At 43.0% G+C, this 21,425-nt stretch overlaps 1 protein-coding gene across 1 annotated transcript in view; it reads right to left on the reverse strand.

Moving 5' to 3' along the window:
• LOC111950488 (glycerophosphodiester phosphodiesterase domain-containing protein 5-like) overlaps positions 1–15,918 on the reverse strand; it is a 33,639-nt gene extending 17,721 nt beyond the window's left edge. Inside the window, exons 1-4 of the mRNA XM_070434373.1 lie at positions 15,469–15,918; positions 11,257–11,507; positions 9,149–9,252; positions 4,020–4,113 (exon numbers count right to left, since the gene is read on the reverse strand). Of these exons, the coding sequence (XP_070290474.1) occupies positions 4,020–4,113; positions 9,149–9,252; positions 11,257–11,424 (366 nt within the window). The 5' untranslated portion in view covers positions 11,425–11,507; positions 15,469–15,918. The remainder of the gene's footprint in view (positions 1–4,019; positions 4,114–9,148; positions 9,253–11,256; positions 11,508–15,468) is intronic.
• Between the last annotated feature and the right edge of the window lie 5,507 nt (positions 15,919–21,425).

Genomic DNA, 21,425 nt, shown 5'->3' on the forward strand with positions numbered 1-21,425 from the left:
GTAGCTAACACTGCTAGCTAGCCAACTTCTACGAATAGCAGCACTGTAGAAACTCACATTACAACTTACATTACACGGAACGACTTGATTAGCGTAGTGTTAGCTAGCTACATAGTTGTCTTTGCTGTCCTTGTATCCAAGATAATTGTGTAGTTTTGAGAAATTGTCGAGGTTACCTAGCCAGTTAGAGGTTACCTAGCCAGCTACACGTTCAAACAAAGTCAACAACGCAGCCACTGCTAGCCAGCCTACTTCACCGCCAGCAGTACTAAATCATTTTAGTCAATAAGATTTTATTTTATTTTTGCAATGTAAGCTGAACTTCCTGAACATTCGAGACGTGTAGTCCACTTGTCATTCTATCTCCTTTGCATTAGCGTAGCCTCTTCTGTAGCCTGTCACTATGTGTCTGTCTATCCCTCTTCTCTCCTCTCTGCACAGACATACAAACGCTTCACACGCGTGGCCGCTGCCATTCTAACCTGTGGTTCCAGCGCGCCAGACCCACGTGGAGTTCCAGGTCTCCGGCAGCTCTGGAACTGCCGATCTGCGGCCAAACAAGGCAGAGTTCATCTCAGCCTATGCGTCCCTCCAGTCCCTCGACTTCTTGGCACTGACGGAAACATGGATTACCACTGACAACACTGCTACTCCTACTGCTCTCGCCTCGTCTGCCCACGTGTTTCGCACACCCCGAGAGCTTCTGGTCAGCGGGGCGGTGGCACTGGGATCCTCATCTCTCCCAAGTGGACATTCTCTCTTTCTCCCCTGACCCATCTGTCTATCGCTTCTTTGAATTCCATGCTGTCACAGTTACCAGCCTTTTCAAGCTAACATCCTTATCATTTATCGCCCTCCAGGTTCCCTTGGAGAGTTCATCAATGAGCTTGACGCCCTGATAAGTTCCTTTCCTGAGGATGGCTCACCTCTCACAGTTCTGGTGACTTTAACCTCCCCACGTCTACTTTTGATCATTCCTCTCTGCCTCCTTCTTTCCACTCCTCTCCTCTTTTGACCCCACCCTCTCACCTTCCCCCCTACTCACAAGGCAGGCAATACGCTTGACCTCATCTTTACTAGATGCTGTTCTTCCACTAATCTCACTGCAACTCCCTCCAAGTCCTCGACCACTACCTTGTACCTTTTCCCTCTCGCTCTACTAAACTACTTCACACTGCCCTACTCGGATGATCGCGCCGCCCAACCTTCGCTCTCTCTCCCCGCTACTCTCTCCTCTTCCATCCTATCATCTCTTCCCTCTGCTCAAACCTTCTCCAACCTATCTTCCTGATTCTGCCTCCTCAACCCTCCTCTCCTCCTTTCTGCATCCTTTGACTCTCTATGTCCCCTATCCTCCAGGCCGGCTCGGTCCTCCCCTCCTGCTCCGTGGCTCGACGACTCACTGCGAGCTCAACAGAACAGGGCTCCGGCAGCCGAGCGGAAATGGAGGAAAACTCGCCTCCCTGCGGACCTGGCATCCTTTCACTCCCTCCTCTCTACATTCTCCTCTTCTGTCTCTGCTGCTAAAGCCACTTTCTACCACTCTAAATTCCAAGCATCTGCCTCTAACCCTAGGAAGCTTTTGCCACCTTCTCCTCCCTCCTGAATCCTCCTCCCCCTCCTCCCTCCTCCCTCTCTGCGGATGATTTCGTCAACCATTTTGAAAAGAAGGTCGACGCATCCGATCCTCGTTTGCTAAGTCAAACGACACCGCTGGTTCTGCTCACACTGCCCTACCCTGTGCTTTGACCTCTTTCTCCTCTCTCTCCAGATGAAATCTCGCGTCTTGTGACTGGCCGGCCGCCCCAACCTGCCCGCTTGACCTATCCCCTCCTCTCTTCTCCAGACATTTCGGAGACCTTCTCCCTTACCTCACCTCGCTCATCACTCATCCTTGACCGCTGGCTACGTCCCTTCCGTCTTCAAGAGAGCGAGAGTTGCACCCTTCTGAAAAAACCTACACTCGATCCCTCCGATGTCAACAACTACAGACCAGTATCCCTTCTTTCTTTTTCTCCAAAACTCTTGACGTGCCGTCCTTGGCCAGCTCTCCTGCTATCTCTCTCAGAATGACCTTCTTGATCCAAATCAGTCAGGTTCAAGACTAGTCATTCAACTGAGACTGCTCTTCTCTGTGTCACGGAGGCGCTCCGCACTGCTAAAGCTAACTCTCTCTCCTCTGCTCTCATCCTTCTAGACCTATCGGCTGCTTTGATACTGTGAACATCAGATCCTCCTCTCCACCCTCTCCGAGCTGGCATCTCCGGCGCGGCCCACGCTTGGATTGCGTCCTACCTGACAGGTCGCTCCTACCAGGTGGGTGGCGAGAATCTGTCTCCGCACACGTGCTCTCACCACTGGTGTCCCCAGGGCTCTGTTCTAGGCTCTCCTATTCTCCGCTATACACCAAGTCACTTGGCTCTGTCATATCCTCACATGGCCTCTCCTATCATTGCTATGCAGACGACACACAATTAATCTTCTCTTTCCCCCTCTGAATACCAGGTGGCGAATCGCCATCTCTGCATGTCTGGCAGACATATCAGTGTGGATCGAGGATCACCATCAGGCTGAACCTCGGCAAGACAGCAGCTCTCTTCCTCGGGGAAGGACTGCCCGTTCCATGATCTCGCCATCACGGTTGCAACTCCATTGTGTCCTCCTCCAGAGCGCTAAGAACCTTGGCGTGATCCTGACACACCCTGTCGTTCTCAACTCACATCAAGGCGGTGACCCGTTCCTGTAGGTTCATGCTCTACAACATTCGCAGAGTACGACCCTGCCTCACACAGGAAGCGGCAGTCCTAATCCAGGCACTTGTCATCTCCCGTCTGGATTACTGCAACTCGCTGTTGCCTGGGCTCCCTGCCTGTGCCATTAAACCCTACAACTCATCCAGAACGCCGCAGCCCGTCTGGTGTTCAACCTTCCCAAGTTCTCTCACGTCACCGCTCCTCCGCTCTCTCCACTGGCTCCAGTTGAAGCTCGCATCCGCTACAGACCATGGTGCTTGCTACGGAGCTGTGAGGGGAACGGCACCTCCGTACCTTCAGGCTCTGATCAGGCCCTACACCCAAACAAGGGCACTGCGTTCATCCACCTCTGGCCTGCTCGCCTCCCTACCTCTGAGGAAGTACAGTTCCCGCTCAGCCCAGTCAAAACTGTTCGCTGCTCTGGCACCCAATGGTGGACAAACTCCCTCACGACGCCAGGTCAGCGGAGTCAATCACCACCTTCCGGAGACACCTGAAACCCCACCTCTTTAAGGAATACCTAGGATAGGATAAAGTAATCCTCCTACCCCCCCCTCCCCCTTAAAAGAGTTAGATGCACTATTGTAAAGTGGTTGTTCCACTGGATATCATAAGGTGAATGCACCAATTTGTAAGTCGCTCTGGATAAGAGCGTCTGCTAAATGACTTAAATGTAAATGTCCAAGAGGCTTCTAAACAGCTTCTACCCCCAAGCCATAAGACTCCTGAACATCTAATCAAATGGCTACCCAGACTATTTGCATTGCCCCACACCCCTCTTCTATGCTGCTGCTACTCTCTGTTATTATCTATGCATAGTCACTTTAATAACTCTACCTACATGTACATATTACCTTAATTACCTCGACACCAGTGCCCCCGCACATTGACTCTGTACCGGTACCGGTAGCCCTGCTATTGTTATTTACTGCTGCTCTTAAATTATTTGTTATTCTTATCTCTTACTTTTAGGTATTTTCTTAAAACTGCATTGTTGGTTAGGGGCTTGTAAGTAAGTATTTCACTGTAAGGTCTACTACACCTGTTATATTCAGCATGTGACAAATACAATTTGATGTATAGCTCTGGTTCAATACAGTATATCCGTGGTACAGTACAGTATAGCTCGGGTTCAGTATAGTACAGTATATTCCTGGTACAGTACAGTATATCCCTGGGGGGGATCCCCAGATTGATCTGTGACTGATTTATGCTTGCCCTCCAACCCCCCTTTTGGAGCCCCACAAACAAACACACACCCCTCACCAGCAGCAGAGTGACGTAGCTGAAGAAGGCGGCAGCGATGACCAGCAACACCACAGACCAGGGGAACCAGAAACCCAGGTTCCCAAAGTTAAACCTGGAGAAAAAGAGGGGAAATCGGAAGGAAGCGAGCGAGAGAGCGAGAGCAAGGATGGCGATGAGAGTTGAGAGAGGGGATGTGTGTGTGTGTGTGTGTGTGTGGTACTCAGGGCTCAATTGTCCCTCTAAACACTGACATCAATGCAAATGTAATCAAAAATCATATTAAACACTTATCAACAATATCATGCTTTTAAATTCACTGTTAGGCTACGTTTTTTGACCTCACTGTGATGATCAATTTGAAGAAAGAAGTTCAACAACAGGTTGAAACTGGAAAACATGGTCCTCGTGGATGTTTTTCCAAACAACACAATTGATGTTGTTTCAAAGCCAAATAACGAAATGGACAGCGCTTTCTAAGGTGATGATTAATTTAAAGCATTTAAGACGTTGAATGTAGATCACTTACAGTGGGGCAAAAAAGTATTTAGTCAGCCACCAATTGTGCAAGTTCTCCCACTTAAAAAGATGAGAGGCCTGTAATTTTCATCAAAGGTACACTTCAACTATGACAGACAAAATGAGAAGAAAAAAAATCCAGAAAATCACATTGTAGGATTTTGAATGAATTTATTTGCAAATTATGGAAAATAAGTATTTGGTCACCTACAAACAAGCAAGATTTCTGGCTCTCACAGACCTGTAACTTCTTCTTTAAGAGGCTCCTCTGTCCTCCACTCGTTACCTGTATTAATGGCACCTGTTTGAACTTGTTATCAGTATAAAAGACGCCTGTCCACAACCTCAAACAGTCACACTCCAAACTCCACTATGGCCAAGACCAAAGAGCTGTCAAAGGACACCAGAAACAAAATTGTAGACCTGCACCAGGCTGGGAAGACTGAATCTGCAAAGGTAAGAGCCTTGGTTTGAAGAAATCAACTGTGGGAGCAATTATTAGGAAATGGAAGACATACAAGACCACTGATAATCTCCCTCGATCTGGGCTCCACGCAAGTTCTCACCCAGTGGGGTCAAAATATCACAAGAACGGTGAGCAAAATCCCAGAACCACACGGGGGACCTAGTGAATGACCTGCAGAGAGCTGGGACCAAAGTAACAAAGCCTACCATCAGTAACACACTACGCCGCCAGGGACTCAAATCCTGCAGTGCCAGACGTGTCCCTCTGCTTAAGCCAGTACATGTCCAGGCCCGTCTGAAGTTTGCTAGAGAGCATTTGGATGATCCAGAAGAAGATTGGGAGAATGTCAATGGTCAGATGAAACCAAAATATAACTTTTTGGTAAAAACTCAACTCGTCGTGTTTGGAGGACAAAGAATGCTGAGTTGCATCCAAAGAACACCATATCCTACTGTGAAGCATGGGGTGGGGAAACATCATGCTTTGGGGCTGTTTTTCTGCAAAGGGACCAGGACGACTGATCCGTGTAAAGGAAAGAATGAATGGGGCCATGATCGTAGATTTTGAGTGAAAACCTCCTTCCATTAGCAAGGGCATTGAAGATGAAACATGGCGGGTCTTTCAGCATGACAATGATCCCAAACACACCGCCCGGGCAACAAAGGAGTGGCTTCGTAAGAAGCATTTCAAGGTCCTGGAGTGGGCTAGCCAGTCCCAGATCTCAACTCCATAGAAATCTTTGGAGGAGTTGAAAGTCCGTGTTGCCCAGCAACAGCCCCACAAACATCACTGCTCTAGAGATCTGCATGGAGGAATGGGCCAAAATACCAGCAACAGTGTGTGAAAACCTTGTGAAGACTTACAGAAAACGTTTGACCTCTGTCATTGCCAACAAAGGTTATATAACAAAATATTGAGATAAGTATTTGGTCAATAACAAAAGTTTATTTTCCACCATAATTTGCAAATAAATTCATTCAAAATCCTACAATGTGATTTTCTGGATTTTTTTTCTCATTTTGTCTGTCATAGTTGAAGTGTACCTATGATGAAAATTACAGGCCTCTCTCATCTTTTTAAGTGGGAGAACTTGCACAATTGGTGGCTGACCAAATACTTTTTTGCCCCACTGTATACACATATTAGATCTTATGCATACGCATATACAGTGCCTTCAGAAAATATTCATACCCCTTGACTTATTCCACATTTTGTTGTGTTACAGCCTGAATTCTAAATGGATTAAACATAATTGTTTTCAGCCATCTAAAAACACACACACAATACCCCATAATGACAAAGTGAAAACATATTTTTAGAAATGTTTGTACATTTATTGAAAATTAAATACAGAAATATATCACTTACATAAGTATTCATACCCAAGTGAATACTTTGTAGAAGCACCTTTGGCAGCGATTACAGCTGTGAGTCTTTATGGGTAAGTCTCCAAGAGCTTTCCACACCTGGATTGTGCAACATTTGCCCATTATTCTTTTCAAAATCTTCAAGCTCTGTCAAATTGTTTGTTGATAATTGCAGGTCTTGCCATAGATTGCAGGTCATTTTCAGGTCTTGCCATAGATTTTCAAGTAGATTTAGTCAAAACTGTAACTCGGTCACTCAGGAACATTCACTGTCTTCTTGGTAAGCAACTCCAGTGTAGATTTGGCCTTGTATTTTAGGTTATTGTCCTGCTGAAAGGTGAATTAATCTCCCAGTGTCTGGTGGAAAGCAGACTGAACCAGATTTTCCCCTAGGATTTTGCCTGTGCTTAGCTCAATTCCATGTATTTTTATCCTAGAAAAACTCCCTAGTCCTTAACGATTACAAGCATACCCATAACATGATGCAGCCACCACTATGCTTAACAATATAGAGAGTGGTACTCAGTAATGTGTTGTATTGGATTTTCCCCAAACATAAAACGTATTATTCAGGACAAAAAGTTAATTGTTTTGCCACATTTTTTGCAGTATTACTTTAGTGCCTTGTTGCAAACAGGATGCATATTTTGGATTTTCTTTTTATTCTGTACAGGCTTCCTTCTTTTCACTCTGTCAATTAAGTTATTATTGTGGAGTAGCTACGTTGTTGATCCATTTTCAGTTTTCTCCTATCAGCCATTAAACTCTGTAACTGTTTTAAAGTCACCATTGGCCTCATTGTGAAAACCCTGAGCGGTTTCCTTCCTCTCTGGCAGGAAGGAAGTACGCCTGTATCTTTGTAGTGACTGGGTGTATTGATACACCATCCAAAGTGTAATTAATAACTTCACCATGCTCTAAAGGATAGTCGATGTCTGCTTTTGTATTTTTACCCATCTACCAATAGGGGCCCTTCTTTGCGAGGCATTGGAAAACCTCCCTCGACTTTCTGGTTGAATCTGTGGTTGAAATTCACTGCTCGACTTAGGGACCCAACAAAAAATTGTATGTGTGGGGTACAGAGATGAGGTAGTCATTCAAAAATCATGTTGAGCACTATTATTGCACACAGAGTGAGTCATTGACTTTTTAAGCAAATTTGTACTCCTGAACTTATTTAGGCTTGCAAATTGCCATAACAAAGGGTTTGAATACTTTTTGACTCAGACATTTCAGCTTACATTTGTAATTCATTTATAAACATTAAAAAAAAAAACATAATTCCACTTTTACATTATAGGGTATTGTATGTAGGAAAGTGACAAATAATATAAATGTAATCAATTTTAAATTCAGTCTGTAACACAAGTCAAGGGGTGTGAATACTTTCTGAAGGCACTGTATATGAGCCCAAGCATGAAAAAAAAAGAAGATTTAAAATAATGATTGTGCGGTTATACAATACATAACCTAATAGCCTACCGCATATTACACATGCCAGAAAAACATAACAAAATACATAGATTTAAGATGTCTTTGGTACATAATTGGTCTAGCCTATACGCCAAAACAAAAAAATGATAGTAATGGCCTTTGAGTGTGGACTGTATTATTACGCATACTGGATGGACTGTTACCTTATGCTACACTCCAAACTTTCTATCCATGCGTCTGGGAGAGAATGTATAGGCCAAGGCGATGCTGTTGGTTCATTGATTGTGCAGGTCGGTTTACCGAGTTAGCCTACAATTATAGTGAATTTTATATTTGATTTTGAATAGCCTAGTAATAGGACCTTTTTTATAATTAATAGGCTGACAATACCTTTAGCTACAGAATATCTCCTCTCTCTTCTTATTCCTTTCTCGAGCGTGCAGAGATGGGGCCGGTCAACAGTTTAATTAAATATGTTTCGTGTTACTATCGATGTTCCTGTACAGATTTCTCTTGGTTTGGTCCCAAATTAAGCACTGGGTAGCTTTAGGAACATGGTTGGAGAGCCCATGACATACAGAGTTTGGGCGGAATATCACCTGTCGCACAGCGATAGGCTGCATGCTCCTCAAACAGTGGTTAATGTGTGAAATGAAAGAAGTGTTCTTATAAGCCCAGACATTTCCACAATCCTGTGTGAATGCAGAATATTGATGGTTGCCACTAAAAAGAGCAGAATCCCAGCTGCTACTGTAAGTCAATTTCTCAGCTGCTCCACTATGTTATAAAACCGGAGGAGCCTACCCAGTATAATTTAAACTAAGGGAAAGCTGCCTCCATTCGCTATTCCAGTGCATACGGATGACATGTCTTTTTCCCCCTGCCCGTTCCCTTGTTCCTGCCCATTTGATAATGCACCATTCCAAATCGAAAACAAATGTTACATATTAGTAAAGACAAGATTACATTTAGAATAGTCTGATGGGTGAAAATATGATCACTTCATGAGAGAACAGGGTGTGCAGCCTGAGGCAAAGAACAGAGCAAGATTTTTATGCGACTTTTTCAAATAGTCAATAGCAATAGTTGTGGCTATAGAGTAGGAGGTAATGTTGTTAATGTGATGCAGGAGAGGAGATTCTCCTGACAGGAACACCACTGAATCTCAATGACATACCACTGCCACAGAGTTGTGGTCTGGCCTTGCACGTGTGTGTGTGTGTGTGTGTGTGTGTGTGTGTGTGTGTGTGTGTGTGTGTGTGTGTGTGTGTGTGTGTGTGTTTGAGTCCTTATATATTTGAATGCTTGTTCATACTTAGATTTGTGTTTACATTACATTGTGAATATGTAATAGTGAGACCTACCAGTCAAAATCATTGTAGTCATTCTGAGCTTCACTCCAGAAGTAGAGGAAGACCAGTGTGAGACAGAATGTCACGATGAGGAGTGCAAAGCTGGCACATTCCAACTGCAGGGCAGAGAAACACAATAAGTCCCACATAGTGACTTCATAACAAATGCATAACCCATATACTGTTGGCATGGAAATGTACACTAACAAGTAATTACCAGTGATGAGGATTGAACCCACAACATATTGGTGGCAAGGCAGGGATTCACGGCCAGAGCCACTACATTCGCCAAACCTTTTTCACTTCTATTTGTGTTTTCCCCTGACATATAAGGTAAACAACTCAAGCCTGGGCTAACATTAGTCAATGGACTGTCACACAGCAAGTTGTTGTTTTGCAGCAATAAAAGGAAAACTCCACCCAGAAACTATTAGTCCATTGTTGCTATAGTCCCAAAAATGTTTTGCATGTCAGCAATCAAGTTTTCAAGATATATAACTTTCAAAATACAGAAATACAGCCGGTATTTCTGTATTCTGAAAGTTATATATCTTGAAAAGTTGATTGCTGACATGCAAAACATTTTTGGGACTAAATCAACAGTGGAACAATGAAACAAATACCAAAAGATGGGTGGAAGTTTCCTTTAAATGCTCTTACAAAACATAAGAGAGTGCTGTTCTTTGAAAGGGCTGAATGTATGCATTTATTGCCTAGAATGCTTCCCATACAGTTGAGGGAGTGCACTTTGAACTCTGAGGAGAGGGAGCTCCTTACTGGCTAAACAGTGATTGTAAAACTGTGACAGTAAAAATGATGTAAGCCATGAAAGATATTGACAGAGTGAGGGAGAGAAAGAAAGAGAACTTGTGTGTGGGCACGCATTCATGTGTGCATGTGAGAGAGAGAGAGTACAGTGTAGTAGTAGTAGCAGTGGTGGGCCGTCAGGGCCTGCAAGGCCTTCTCTGCTGGCCTAAACATCATCAGAATATATATATTTTTTAAATATATTTTCCCACAAATATGTATTAAATTATTCCCCAGAGTAAGAGTTATACTCTTCATTTCATAGCTTTCCTCTTGGTTGCACTGCTTCCAGCCCCAGGTTGAGATTTGGAGGGCTGGTCTTTATGTTAGATCTTTTATCCAATCATATTCAGCCATCATGTGTTGCCAGGGGTCTAAAATCTGCCCTCAGGCCTTCAGAATCAACAGTGCGGGCGCTTGTAGCTTAAAGTGAATGGAAATTAAAATTTGTGTCAACCAATCAGCTTTAGAGTTGGCTATTGTACGCCTGCTGGCTGGCTCCAGTGTTACACAGGAGCCAGCTAGCAGGCGTAGTGCGTCCACGTCTTTTGATTGGATTACCAATATTGAGAGGCAGGTCCTATGGGCAGGTCTATGCAGATCTAGGAAACTGAATTTGATAAACGAATTAATTCGCGTTCTACTAAGCTGTTTTTTCAACCCACAATGGCGGAAGGAGGAGAAGATATCGATTTGGTCGAGGATATAATTATAACGCCATTCTCAAGACGAACTTTTCAAGAAAAGTTAGACATTGTAAGGAGAGGTCGCCCGAGCCAACAAGCCTGTCACAGGCGGGAAAGGGGTTCGTTCGCTCGCCACTTTCAAAGTTTCAACTACGAGCGCTGTCAATGGCTCACAGGCTCCGAGAAGCACTGCAAACTGTACTGCTGGGAATGCCTATTATTTGCAAGTGATCGATTTGGTGTTTGGAGCCACACTGGCTTTGCAAACTTGAGTTGTCTGTTAAACACTGTTTACCCAAAAATMTCAATTTGTCAATTTCAAGGTGACGCAACGCCTGGTTATACTGCGTTTCTGTCTAAATGTATAGTGTCTAGAGCCATGGCATAATGATGGTAATAAGAGGTGGATTAATTCGGGTGGGACTGTGTAGTACCTCACTGAAGGCCTAGGCCCCAGGCCCACGGCACGCCACTGAGTAGTAGTGTGTGAGTATAGTCTCTGTCAGGGGTTTAAACCATCCTGTGAAATGACCAGATATTCAACAAACAAAAATAACTTTTCACATCAAATGATCTCACTTGGGAACTCAATCCCCCCGTCCCTGCTTGACCCCTGACATCCCTGACCTTGCTGCAGCAGCAGTCTCCCGGCGTGGCACGGGTCCTCTGGTAGCGTCTCCATTGACAGCCGTAGAGGCCGGCCAGGCATGAGACAAAGGGCTGGTGCTCGTAGCGCTGCAGCAGCCGACAGCGCACCACAGGCAGCTTCCCCAGGGTGGTCAGAGAGGGGGCCATGGCTCACACACACAACGCCATCACGATCACACACAAGAGAGAGAGAGTGTGGAAGAAGTGGATGATGAGAGGAGCGTGAGGACCTGGGAATGAAGCGAGTAAAGGGAGAAATAGTGTTAATATTGTAGCGACACAAACCAAAGCCTAACTGGCTACCCAGACTATTTGCATTGCCTCCCCCCCTTTTATGCTGCTGCTACTCTGTTTATTATCTATGCATAGTCACCTTAATACCTCTACCTACATGTACATATTACCTCAATTACCTCGACTAACCGGTAGCCCCGCAGATTGGCTCTGTACCGGTACCCCCTGTATATAGCCTCGCTATTGTTATTTTACTGCTGCTCTTTAATTATTTGTTACTGTTAATTTTTAATTTTATTACTTAACACATATTTTTCTGAAAACTGAATTTTTGGTTAAGGGCTTGTAAGTAAGAATTTCACTGTAAGGTCTACACCGGTTGTATTCAGCGCATGTGACAAATAAAATTGGATTTGATTTGATCTTGTCAAGGGGTTTCAGATTTCACAAGGTCCCGGGTTCAAGCCCCGCCTTCATCACAAAAGGTAGAGATGGTGGAGAAGGACAATGAGTAAAAAGAAGTCAAGTCTAACCTTAAACCTGGCTCCCAAACATTTAACAACTGCTGTAGGCCTAGATTATGAATCAATCAAACCATACTAGGTAGTGATGACAGGCTAGGTGAAGGACAAGCCCCATTCTGACACACATCGTCATTTTCACAATGCTTCAGTATGGTTTGGTACAGTCTCTGAATTTGGGGATTTCCCTCTGAGGGATCCACAACGCACTAACTTCTACCTTGATTGTGGGCTAGTGGGCTACTATGTGTTAGTTGACCACCATCTATTATGTTTACTGTTAAATGACAAAGAAAGAGATTAGCCATGGATTACTGGAAAAGCATTGTATAACAATTTATCCAAAAACAAATCATTTTGACTGTCAAATGTTTTCTTTCACAATATCAAAATAGAAACATCTCCTTGCTTTAAAGTCAAAACATATTTTTGGAAAGTTCATATGCTGAGCTAGCCATTAAAAAAAGTATGGTCCACAGATCTAATTGAATCTGAAAAACCCTTTAACTAGAACATAATATGGAAAAATAGGACTTTGGCATTCCCTAATCCGAACCATAAATGTATACATAAATGTGTTCACAGACTGTATTTAACACCAAGGAAACGTTTTATGATGAAATTGGTCCCAACTCCCAACTATTCACTGTGTCCCCTAAATCAGGTAGGCACATTCCTTCATATGATGTGGGAGTGCCCTGCAGTTAAAAATGCTCCTGGGGCAAAGTTACAACATTAATTTTGAAGTGCATGAATTTAAATATTCAATGCTTTGCACCTATTGTTTTATTTGACAATGATAGCACCTTGAATCACTAAATCAATCAGAGAAAATAATTGCTGGCAGGCATCAATGCAGCGATTTTTGGGGGGGGATCTAAATGGCACCTCACTCTTTCCCATTTAACCAGGGGATACAGTTACTACTAGAAGTTATAACAATAAAATGATCAACAGCGAGAATGAATGTGCTAGTCAAGGAACAATTGAGACTCTGGGGATGGGACTGATAAGCAACCTCGTTTGGTGGGTGGAATGGGAAGGAGTGAGAGGCATGCTTTCTTCGGGTCGGGTAAGTGGGGCATGGTTTCTTCGGGTCTGGTAAGTGGGGCATGGTTTCTTCGGGTCGGGTAAGTGGGGCATGGTTTCTTCGGGTCGGGTAAGTGGGGCATGGTTTCCGGGTGAGATGGGAGGATGCGGGCGGGTGGATGGGGAATGGATTGGGGTTATTTTGTATGCATTTCTTTGATTGTTTTTGTACCTGTAATCCCCCTCTGTAAAATGACTAAATTCAATTAAAGAAATTTCACAAAAAATAAACTATTGTTGGTATTAATTTTTCCTTTTTTTCTTAATATACAGTTGAAGTTTACATACACTTAGGTCGGAGTCACTAAAACTCGTTTTTCAACCACTCCACAAATTTCTTGTTAACAAACTATAGTTTTGGCAAGTCGGTTAGGACATGTACTTTGTGCATGACACAAGTAATTTTTCCAACAATTGTTTACAGACAGATTATTTCACTTATAATTTACTGTATCACAATTCCAGTGGGTCAGAAGTTTACATACACTAAGTTGACTGTGCCTTTAAACAGCTTGGAAAATTCCAGAAAACGAGGTCATGGCTTTAGAAGCTTCTGATAATTTACATCATTTGAGTCAATTGGAGGTGTACCTGTGGATGTATTTCAAGGCCTACCTTCAAACTCAGTGCCTCATTGTTTAACATCATGGGAAAATCAAAAGCAATCAGCCAAGACCTCAGAAAAAAAATTGTAGAACTCCACAAGTCTGGTTCATCCTTGGGAGCAATTTCCAAACGCCTGAAGGTACCACATTCATCTGTACAAACAATAGTACGCAAGTATGAACACCATGTGACCACACAGCCGTCATATCGCTCAGGAATGAACGTACTTTGGTGCGAAAAGTGCAAATCAATCCCAGAACAACAGCAAAGGACCTTGTGAAGATGCTGGAGGAAACAGGTACAAAAGTATCTATATCCACAGGAAAACGAGTCCACGGAAAACCTGAAAGGCCGCTCTGCCATGTCCCTGTCTCTTATACACATCTAGATGTGTATAAGAGACAGTCCTTGGGAGCAATTTCCAAACGCCTGAAGGTACCACATTCATCTGTACAAACAATAGTACGCAAGTTTGAACCTGTCTCTTATACACATCTAGATGTGTATAAGAGACCGACCGTGAAGCACGGGGGTGGCAGCATCCTGTTGTGGGGGTGCTTTGCTGCAAGAGGGACTGGTGCACTTTACAAAATAGATGGCATCATGAGGCAGGAAAATTATGTGGATATATTGAAGCAACATCTCAAGACATCAGTCAGGAAGTTAAATAGGTCTTCCAAATGGACAATGACCCAAGCATACTTCCAAAGTTGTGGCAAAATGGCTTAAGGACAACAAAGTCAAGGTATTGGAGTGGCCATCACAAAGCCCTGACCTCAATCCTATAGAAAATTTGTGGGCAGAACTGAAAAAGCGTGTGCGAGCGAGGATGCCTACAAACCTGACTCCTTACACCAGCTCTGTCAAGAGGAATGGGCCAAAATTCACCCAACTTATTGCGGGAAGCTTGTGGAAGGCTACCCAAAACGTTTGACCCAAGTTAAACAATTTAAAGGCAATGCTAGCAAATACTAATTGAGTGTATGTAAACTTCTGACCCACTGGGAAAGTGACGAAAGAAATAAAAGCTGAAATAAATAATTCTCTCCTATTATTCTGACATTTCACATTCTTAAAATAAAGTGGTGATCCTAACTGACCTAAGACAGGTAATTTTACAAGGATTAAATGTCAGGAATTGTGAAAAACTGAGTTAAAATGTATTTGGCTAAGGTGTATGTAAACTTCTGACTTCAACTGTATAACTTAATCTGTTGTTGGTGCCTAAACTACATAACGCGATCGTTATCTGACAACCAATGACATTATGCACACATGCCATGCACTATGCTGAAAATGACAAATGTTTCTACGTTATTGGAAAAAATATTTGCATATGAATTGTAGCCCATAGGCTGCAGAAGTTAACGCCTTGATGTAACTTGTATAGCCTATGTAGGCCTATAGTAGCTGCCCTATGGCGCGGAAATTTCCTCGGGTAACAACAGTGTTTACCTGATACAATAGGCTAGCCTACGTGGACGGCTGTTCAAGTTCCAGCTAAAAGCACCTATGATACAGAGTCGTCGTGCAGGAAATCGTAAATCCCCTAACATATTGACGAATTGGACACATTGTCTGTTTAGGGAACTAGTCAGAGATACGTCTATCCTGTAAGACTGAAGTTATTCAAATGCTAAGAATGTCTATATGTAATATTCAATGCTCATAAATGACACACATGCAAGTTATTCCCTATCTAAATCCTTTATCCGATACTTTACTCCTTTAAATAACCTACCTCAGAAAAGAGTTCCGTTTGATTTCCTGAATTTCCGAAATCCTTGATGTGATGGTTACTCCAGGGTAAGCCGCAGTGCGTTTAGTTCCTCTTCTCGGTAATGCACGCCAGCCAGGTAAAGGATACCGTGCTATTTCTAATTGACATCGACTGCCACCTGTTGCAAATGGAGATATGCTTTCGTGTACAGTAGCGCTATCTCTTTCATCCGGACATACCCCCTCTACTGCACTGTCCTTTGATGTTAAATAACGACAGATACAATGTTACAATTTCTCGACTCTGTGGGCTACTCTTATCACATTACAGTGTGTGGAGTAGAATATAGACTTTTCGTTACGGACAATATTGTAATCAGAGTTTCAATATTAGCTGACTATATTTCGTATGAAAAAACGTGTGTTATGCAGGGTGGAAAGCCCTAGGACAAATATGTGCTGTTCATTTGAATGTGTATTGTGGAGGCGGGGTTTAGGGAATTAAATTGTAATCAAGTTCTTCAGTCTTACGTAACGTAAATCTTACAGCTGCAAATTTACAGCTTTACCAAAGATTTTGTATAACTACCCCAAGAGAGACCGCAGCCTGTCGTTTACAATGGGAGCAAATTAATCACAGTGGGCAGAACAAGCAAGGAGGTGGGCAGAGCCAAGAACGAGCTAGCGAGATCGTATTGGCGCGTTCGGGCATTCCCGTCAGGGAACACCTACTTTGAAGTGCGCGTGTACAATAACGCAATTCACCCTTGCACTCCTTCTAAACAATGCAATTTTTAAAAACTTTGGCAAAGGGTCAAGTTTACAAAACGGAGTCAACTCTGTCCGTAACACATTGTAGTTTTGGGAAGAGAACGTGTATTGACATGAAATGTTCTATGATGAGATATTTATCAGAATGTCTGCCAAAATCAATCTAAATTTTCTCCCACTGCCGGCCACTAGGCTTTACCATATCTGGTAGTCGGTGGAAACACAAACCGGATGCTTCAGATTTACACATCAGGTGAAACATCTGGCCCATCTGTAGCTTTACTGTGTGACATAATCAACTTTCAAAATAAAGGGCCCTAAGAAGTATTTCAAACTGTGCAACAAAATGGGAAAAAGGTGGCCACAGACCATTCTAAAAGCATCTCTCTGTGTGTCCCTTTTTTCTCACACACTCAATTTGGTCACTATGAATTCTGAACAATAGTCTAATTGACAAAATAAACTAAACCATGATATTGTGGGGATTTCTGCCAACTGCGACAGTGTAACCCCCCTTGCGGGCCTCCAACCCGGGTCTTCAACAGGCCGACCTGCTAACCACTGCTCAAACAATGGTCTAACCCTTTTGGGGGGATTGTAACAGGCCTAAGGCAAGGTTTGTTACACTATCCCCTCCTTTCGGGACAGCGTGTCCCTATGCTTCTCCATACCAAGTACATCACACTTTACTATACCAAGTCCCTCACATGTGCACGCCTCTCCGATGGTCCCCAAAGCAGCATTCCACAGCTGCCACCAATGTAGCAATTTTTGCTAACAGCAACAGTGTAACCCCCATTGCGGGTCTCAAACTCAATAATTATTTCTATAGGGTTGCTGCTTTGAATTTCAATTTTATTGACAAGACACCTCTTGAACAAAAAGTCCTGCATATTCTCAGTAATATACATGTCTGGTACATATTGTAAATCAAATGAAAGACATAAAAATAGAAACAGATCCATGTTTTGAAAGATGCCATTTACTGGGTGGATTACCCAGATAATCCAATATTATAGTCCATAATCTCATAAAAGACCTCTCCATTGCAAAGCAGATGCTGGGCGTGTGTAAGACGGGGTAGAACAAAGGACATGTTTCATGTTAGACAGCGCCATAGGAGTCTACTGCCATCTCAGGGAAAGCTCTGTTGGAAATCTGTCTGTTCTCTGCTGGTGTTTGAAGTATATGAGGTGCATTCGAAGTTGTTTGAAGCTGTGACACCAGCAGGTACCTGTTCCTTGTACAGCTTTCCCTCCCTCAATCCTAACCTTTAACCATTAGTGAGGAAAATTCTAAACTGACCCAAGATCAGCATCTAGAGGCAACTTAACCCTACTCTGTTTGATCCACAACAGCAAACTACACTCAAATAAAATTTTATTGGTCACATACACATGGTTAGGAGATGTTAATGCGAGTGTAGCGAAATGCAATATTATCTAACAAGTAATCTAACAATTACCCAACAATTACCTAATACACACAAATCTAAAGGAGTGAATGAGAATATGTACATATAAATATATGGATGAGCGGTGTCCGAGCGGAATAGACAAGGTGCAATAGATGATGTAAAATACAGTATATACATATGATATGAGTAATGTAAGACATGTAAACATTATTAAAGTGGTATTATTTAAAGTGGCATTGTTTAAAGTGACTAGTGATCCATTTATTAAAGTGGCCAGTCATTGGGGCTCAATGCAGGCAGCAGCCTCTCTGAGTTAGTGATTGCTGTTTAGCAGTCTGATGGAGATAGAAGCTGTTTTTCAGTCTCTCGGTCCCCGCTTTGATGCACCTGTACTGACCTCGCCTTCTGAATGATAGAGGTTGTGGACAGGCAGTGGCTCGGGTGGTTGTTGTCCTTGATGAGCTTTTTGGCCTTCCTGTGACATCGGGTGCTGTAGGTGTCATGGAGGGCAGGTAGTTTGCCCCCGGTGATGCGTTGTGCAGACCGCACCACCCTCTGGAGAGCCTTGTGGTTGAGGGCGGTGCAGTTGCTGTACCAGGCTGTGATACAGCCCGACAGGATGCTCTCAATTGTGCATCTGTAAACGTTTGTCAGGGTTTTAGGTGACAAGCCAAATTTCTTCAGCCTCCTGAGGTTGAAGAGGCGCTGCTGCGCCTTCTTCACCACACTGTCTGTGTGGTTGGACCATTTCAGTTTGTCTGTGATGGGTACGCTGAGGAACTTAACTTTCCACCTTCTCCACTGCTGTCCCTTCGATGTGGATAGGGGGGTGCTTTGTCTGCTGTTTCCTGAAGTCCACGATCATATCCTTTGTTTTGTTGACGTTGAGCGAGAGGTTGTTTTCCTGACACCACACTCCGAGTGCCCTCACCTCCTCCCTGTAGACTGTTTCATCGTTGTTGGTAATCAAGCCTACTACTGTTGTGTCGTCTGCAAACTTTATGATTGAGTTGGAGGCATGCATGGCCACGCAGTCGTGGGTGAACAGGGAGTACAGGAGGGCGCTGAGCACGCACCCTTGTGGGGCCCCAGTTTTGAGGGTCAGGACAGTGGAGATGTTGTTTCCTACCCTCACCACCTGGGGGTGGCCCGTCAGAAAGTCCAGGACCCAATTGCACAGGGCGGGGTTGAGACCCAGGGCCTCCAGCTTGATGATGAGCTTGGAGGGTACTATGGTACGATCTTTGTACGATCTTTGTCCCCATGTGCAGTTGCAAACCGTAGTCTGGCTTTTTTATGGCAGGTTTAGAGCAGTGGCTTCTTCCTTGCTGAGCGGCCTTTCAGGTTATGTCGATATAGAACTCGTTTTCCTGTGGATATAGATACTTTTGTACCTGTTTCCTCCAGCATCTTCACAAGGTCCTTTGATATTGTTCTAGGATTGATTTGCATGTTTTGCACCAAAGTACGTTCATCACTAGGAGACAGAACACGTCTCCTTCCTGAGCGGTATGACGGCTGCATGGTCCCATGGTGTTTATATTTGCATACTATTGTTTGCACAGATGAACGTGGTACCTTCAGCCATTTGGAAATCGCTCCCAAGGATGAACCAGACTTGTGGAGTTCTACAAAAAAAGTTCTGAGGTCTTGGCTGATTGCTTTTGATTATCCCATGATGTCAAGCAAAAAGGCACTGAGTTTGAAGGTAGGCCTTGAAATACATCCACAGGTACACCTCCAATTGACTCAAATGATGTCATTTAGCCTATCAGAAGCTTCTAAAGCCATGACCTCGTTTTCTGGAACTTTCCAAGCTGTTTAAAGGCACAGTCAACTTAGTGTATGTAAACTTCTGACCCACTGGAATTGTGATACAGTAAATTATAAGTGAAATAATCTGTCTGTAAACAATTGTTGGAAAAATGACTTGTGTCATGCACAAAGTAGATGTCCTAACCGACTTGCCAAAACTATAGTTTGTTAACAAGAAATTTGTGGAGTGGTTGAAAAACGAGTTTTAATGACTTTGACCTAAGTGTATGTAAACTTCCGACTTCAACTGTACATAAAAAAAAACGAAATACTGCATAGTTTCCTAAGGACTCGAAGCGAGGCGACCATCTCTGTCAGCACCACACCTGGATTCAGAGAAACAGTAGAATGAAGAATGATTATATCTGATAGAAGTCATAACCAACCAATCACAGCAACTCCAAAGTGTGATATAAAACAGGTTATACAACGGGTGGGTCTAATCCTGGACGCTGATTGGTTAAAACCGCATTCCAGCCGGTGTCTATTCCACAAAGCTACCACCGGCTAAAGCTATGACATTGAAATGACTATTTATTCTGTTCGATCTCACTGCGCAAACCACTGTCTCATCAGCCCAGCAAAACAATTTACAAACTTGTTCTCCACTGTAAAAAGCATCTAGACATTATCTCCAATTTACTTTAGACTAGCAATTCGTTTTCAATAACAGTGATTTGCATAAACCTTGCTGTCTGTCCCTCTGACATTTGCAACATTGTTTCAATATTGAAATTCAAGCTCCAGCTGTCCCATAGTAATGAACGTGTAGGAGTCGGGAGTCGGGACGAGACAGACAGGCAGGTAGCTTTTCTCAGCCAGTCATGAATCCACATTTTTATGAATATATACAAAGAAATTTCACTAGAAAACAGCTTAAACAAATGAAAATGCAGCTACTTTGATGTTATTCTTGCTGCACTGTTTGATGTGACTGTATGTTAGCCGTAGTTGGCTAGCTAGCAAGCAAGGGATGAGAACGTTGCCAGCCAGTATTGCAATAGAACATTTAGAACGAACGACTGGGTTGCGTCCATAGATACAGAACAAAAAGACTTAACGACTGGGTCGCGTCTCTGGTAACCGAATCGATAGAACCGGTAGTAACCCTAAATTTGTGTCAGGACTATAGATCTCATGGAAGGTTGAAATAGTATGAATAAAATCATCAAAATAAATTTTTTTATGAAAATATGTCAATCATTATTTGATTATGTTGGTAACCCGTTGAATAAAAGTGATAATGCCATCGAAGTTGGTGTTTGGAGGATATAACCTTTACTTAATACCCATCCCGGATCCAGGAGCATCCTCATCAAAAAAGCTGACTAGCATAGCCTAGCCTTTCGGGACAGGGATATCATATAATATAATTTTCATGAAATCACAAGTCCAATACAGCAAATGAAAGATAAACATCTTGTGAATCCAGCCATCATTTCCGATTTTTAAAATGTTTTACAGCGAAAACACAATATGTATTTKTATTAGCTAACCACAATAGCCAAAGACTCAACCGCATATTTTCACCATGTTTCTACCGCATAGGTAGCTATCACAAAACCGACCAAATAGAGATATAATTAGTCACTAACCAAGAAACAACATCAGATGACAGTCTTATAACATGTTATACAATACATTTATGTTTTGTTCGAAAAATTTGCATATTTGAGGTATAAATCATAGTTTTACATTGCAGCTCCCATCACAAATAGCACCGAAGCAGCCAGAATAATTACAGAGAGCAACGTGAAATACATAAATACTCATCATAAAACATTTATGAAAAATACATGGTGTACAGCAAATGAAAGATAAACATCTTGTGAATCCAGCCAATATTTCAGATTTTTTAAGTGTTTTACATCGAAAACACAATATATATTTCTATTAGCTCACTACAGTAGCCAAACACACAACGCAATTTACTCCACGCCAAAATAGCTTGCACAAAACCGACAGAATAGAGATAA

The sequence above is a fragment of the Salvelinus sp. IW2-2015 genome, linkage group LG23, assembly GCF_002910315.2.
Source record: "Salvelinus sp. IW2-2015 linkage group LG23, ASM291031v2, whole genome shotgun sequence".
Taxonomy (NCBI): Eukaryota; Metazoa; Chordata; class Actinopteri; order Salmoniformes; family Salmonidae; genus Salvelinus; species Salvelinus sp. IW2-2015.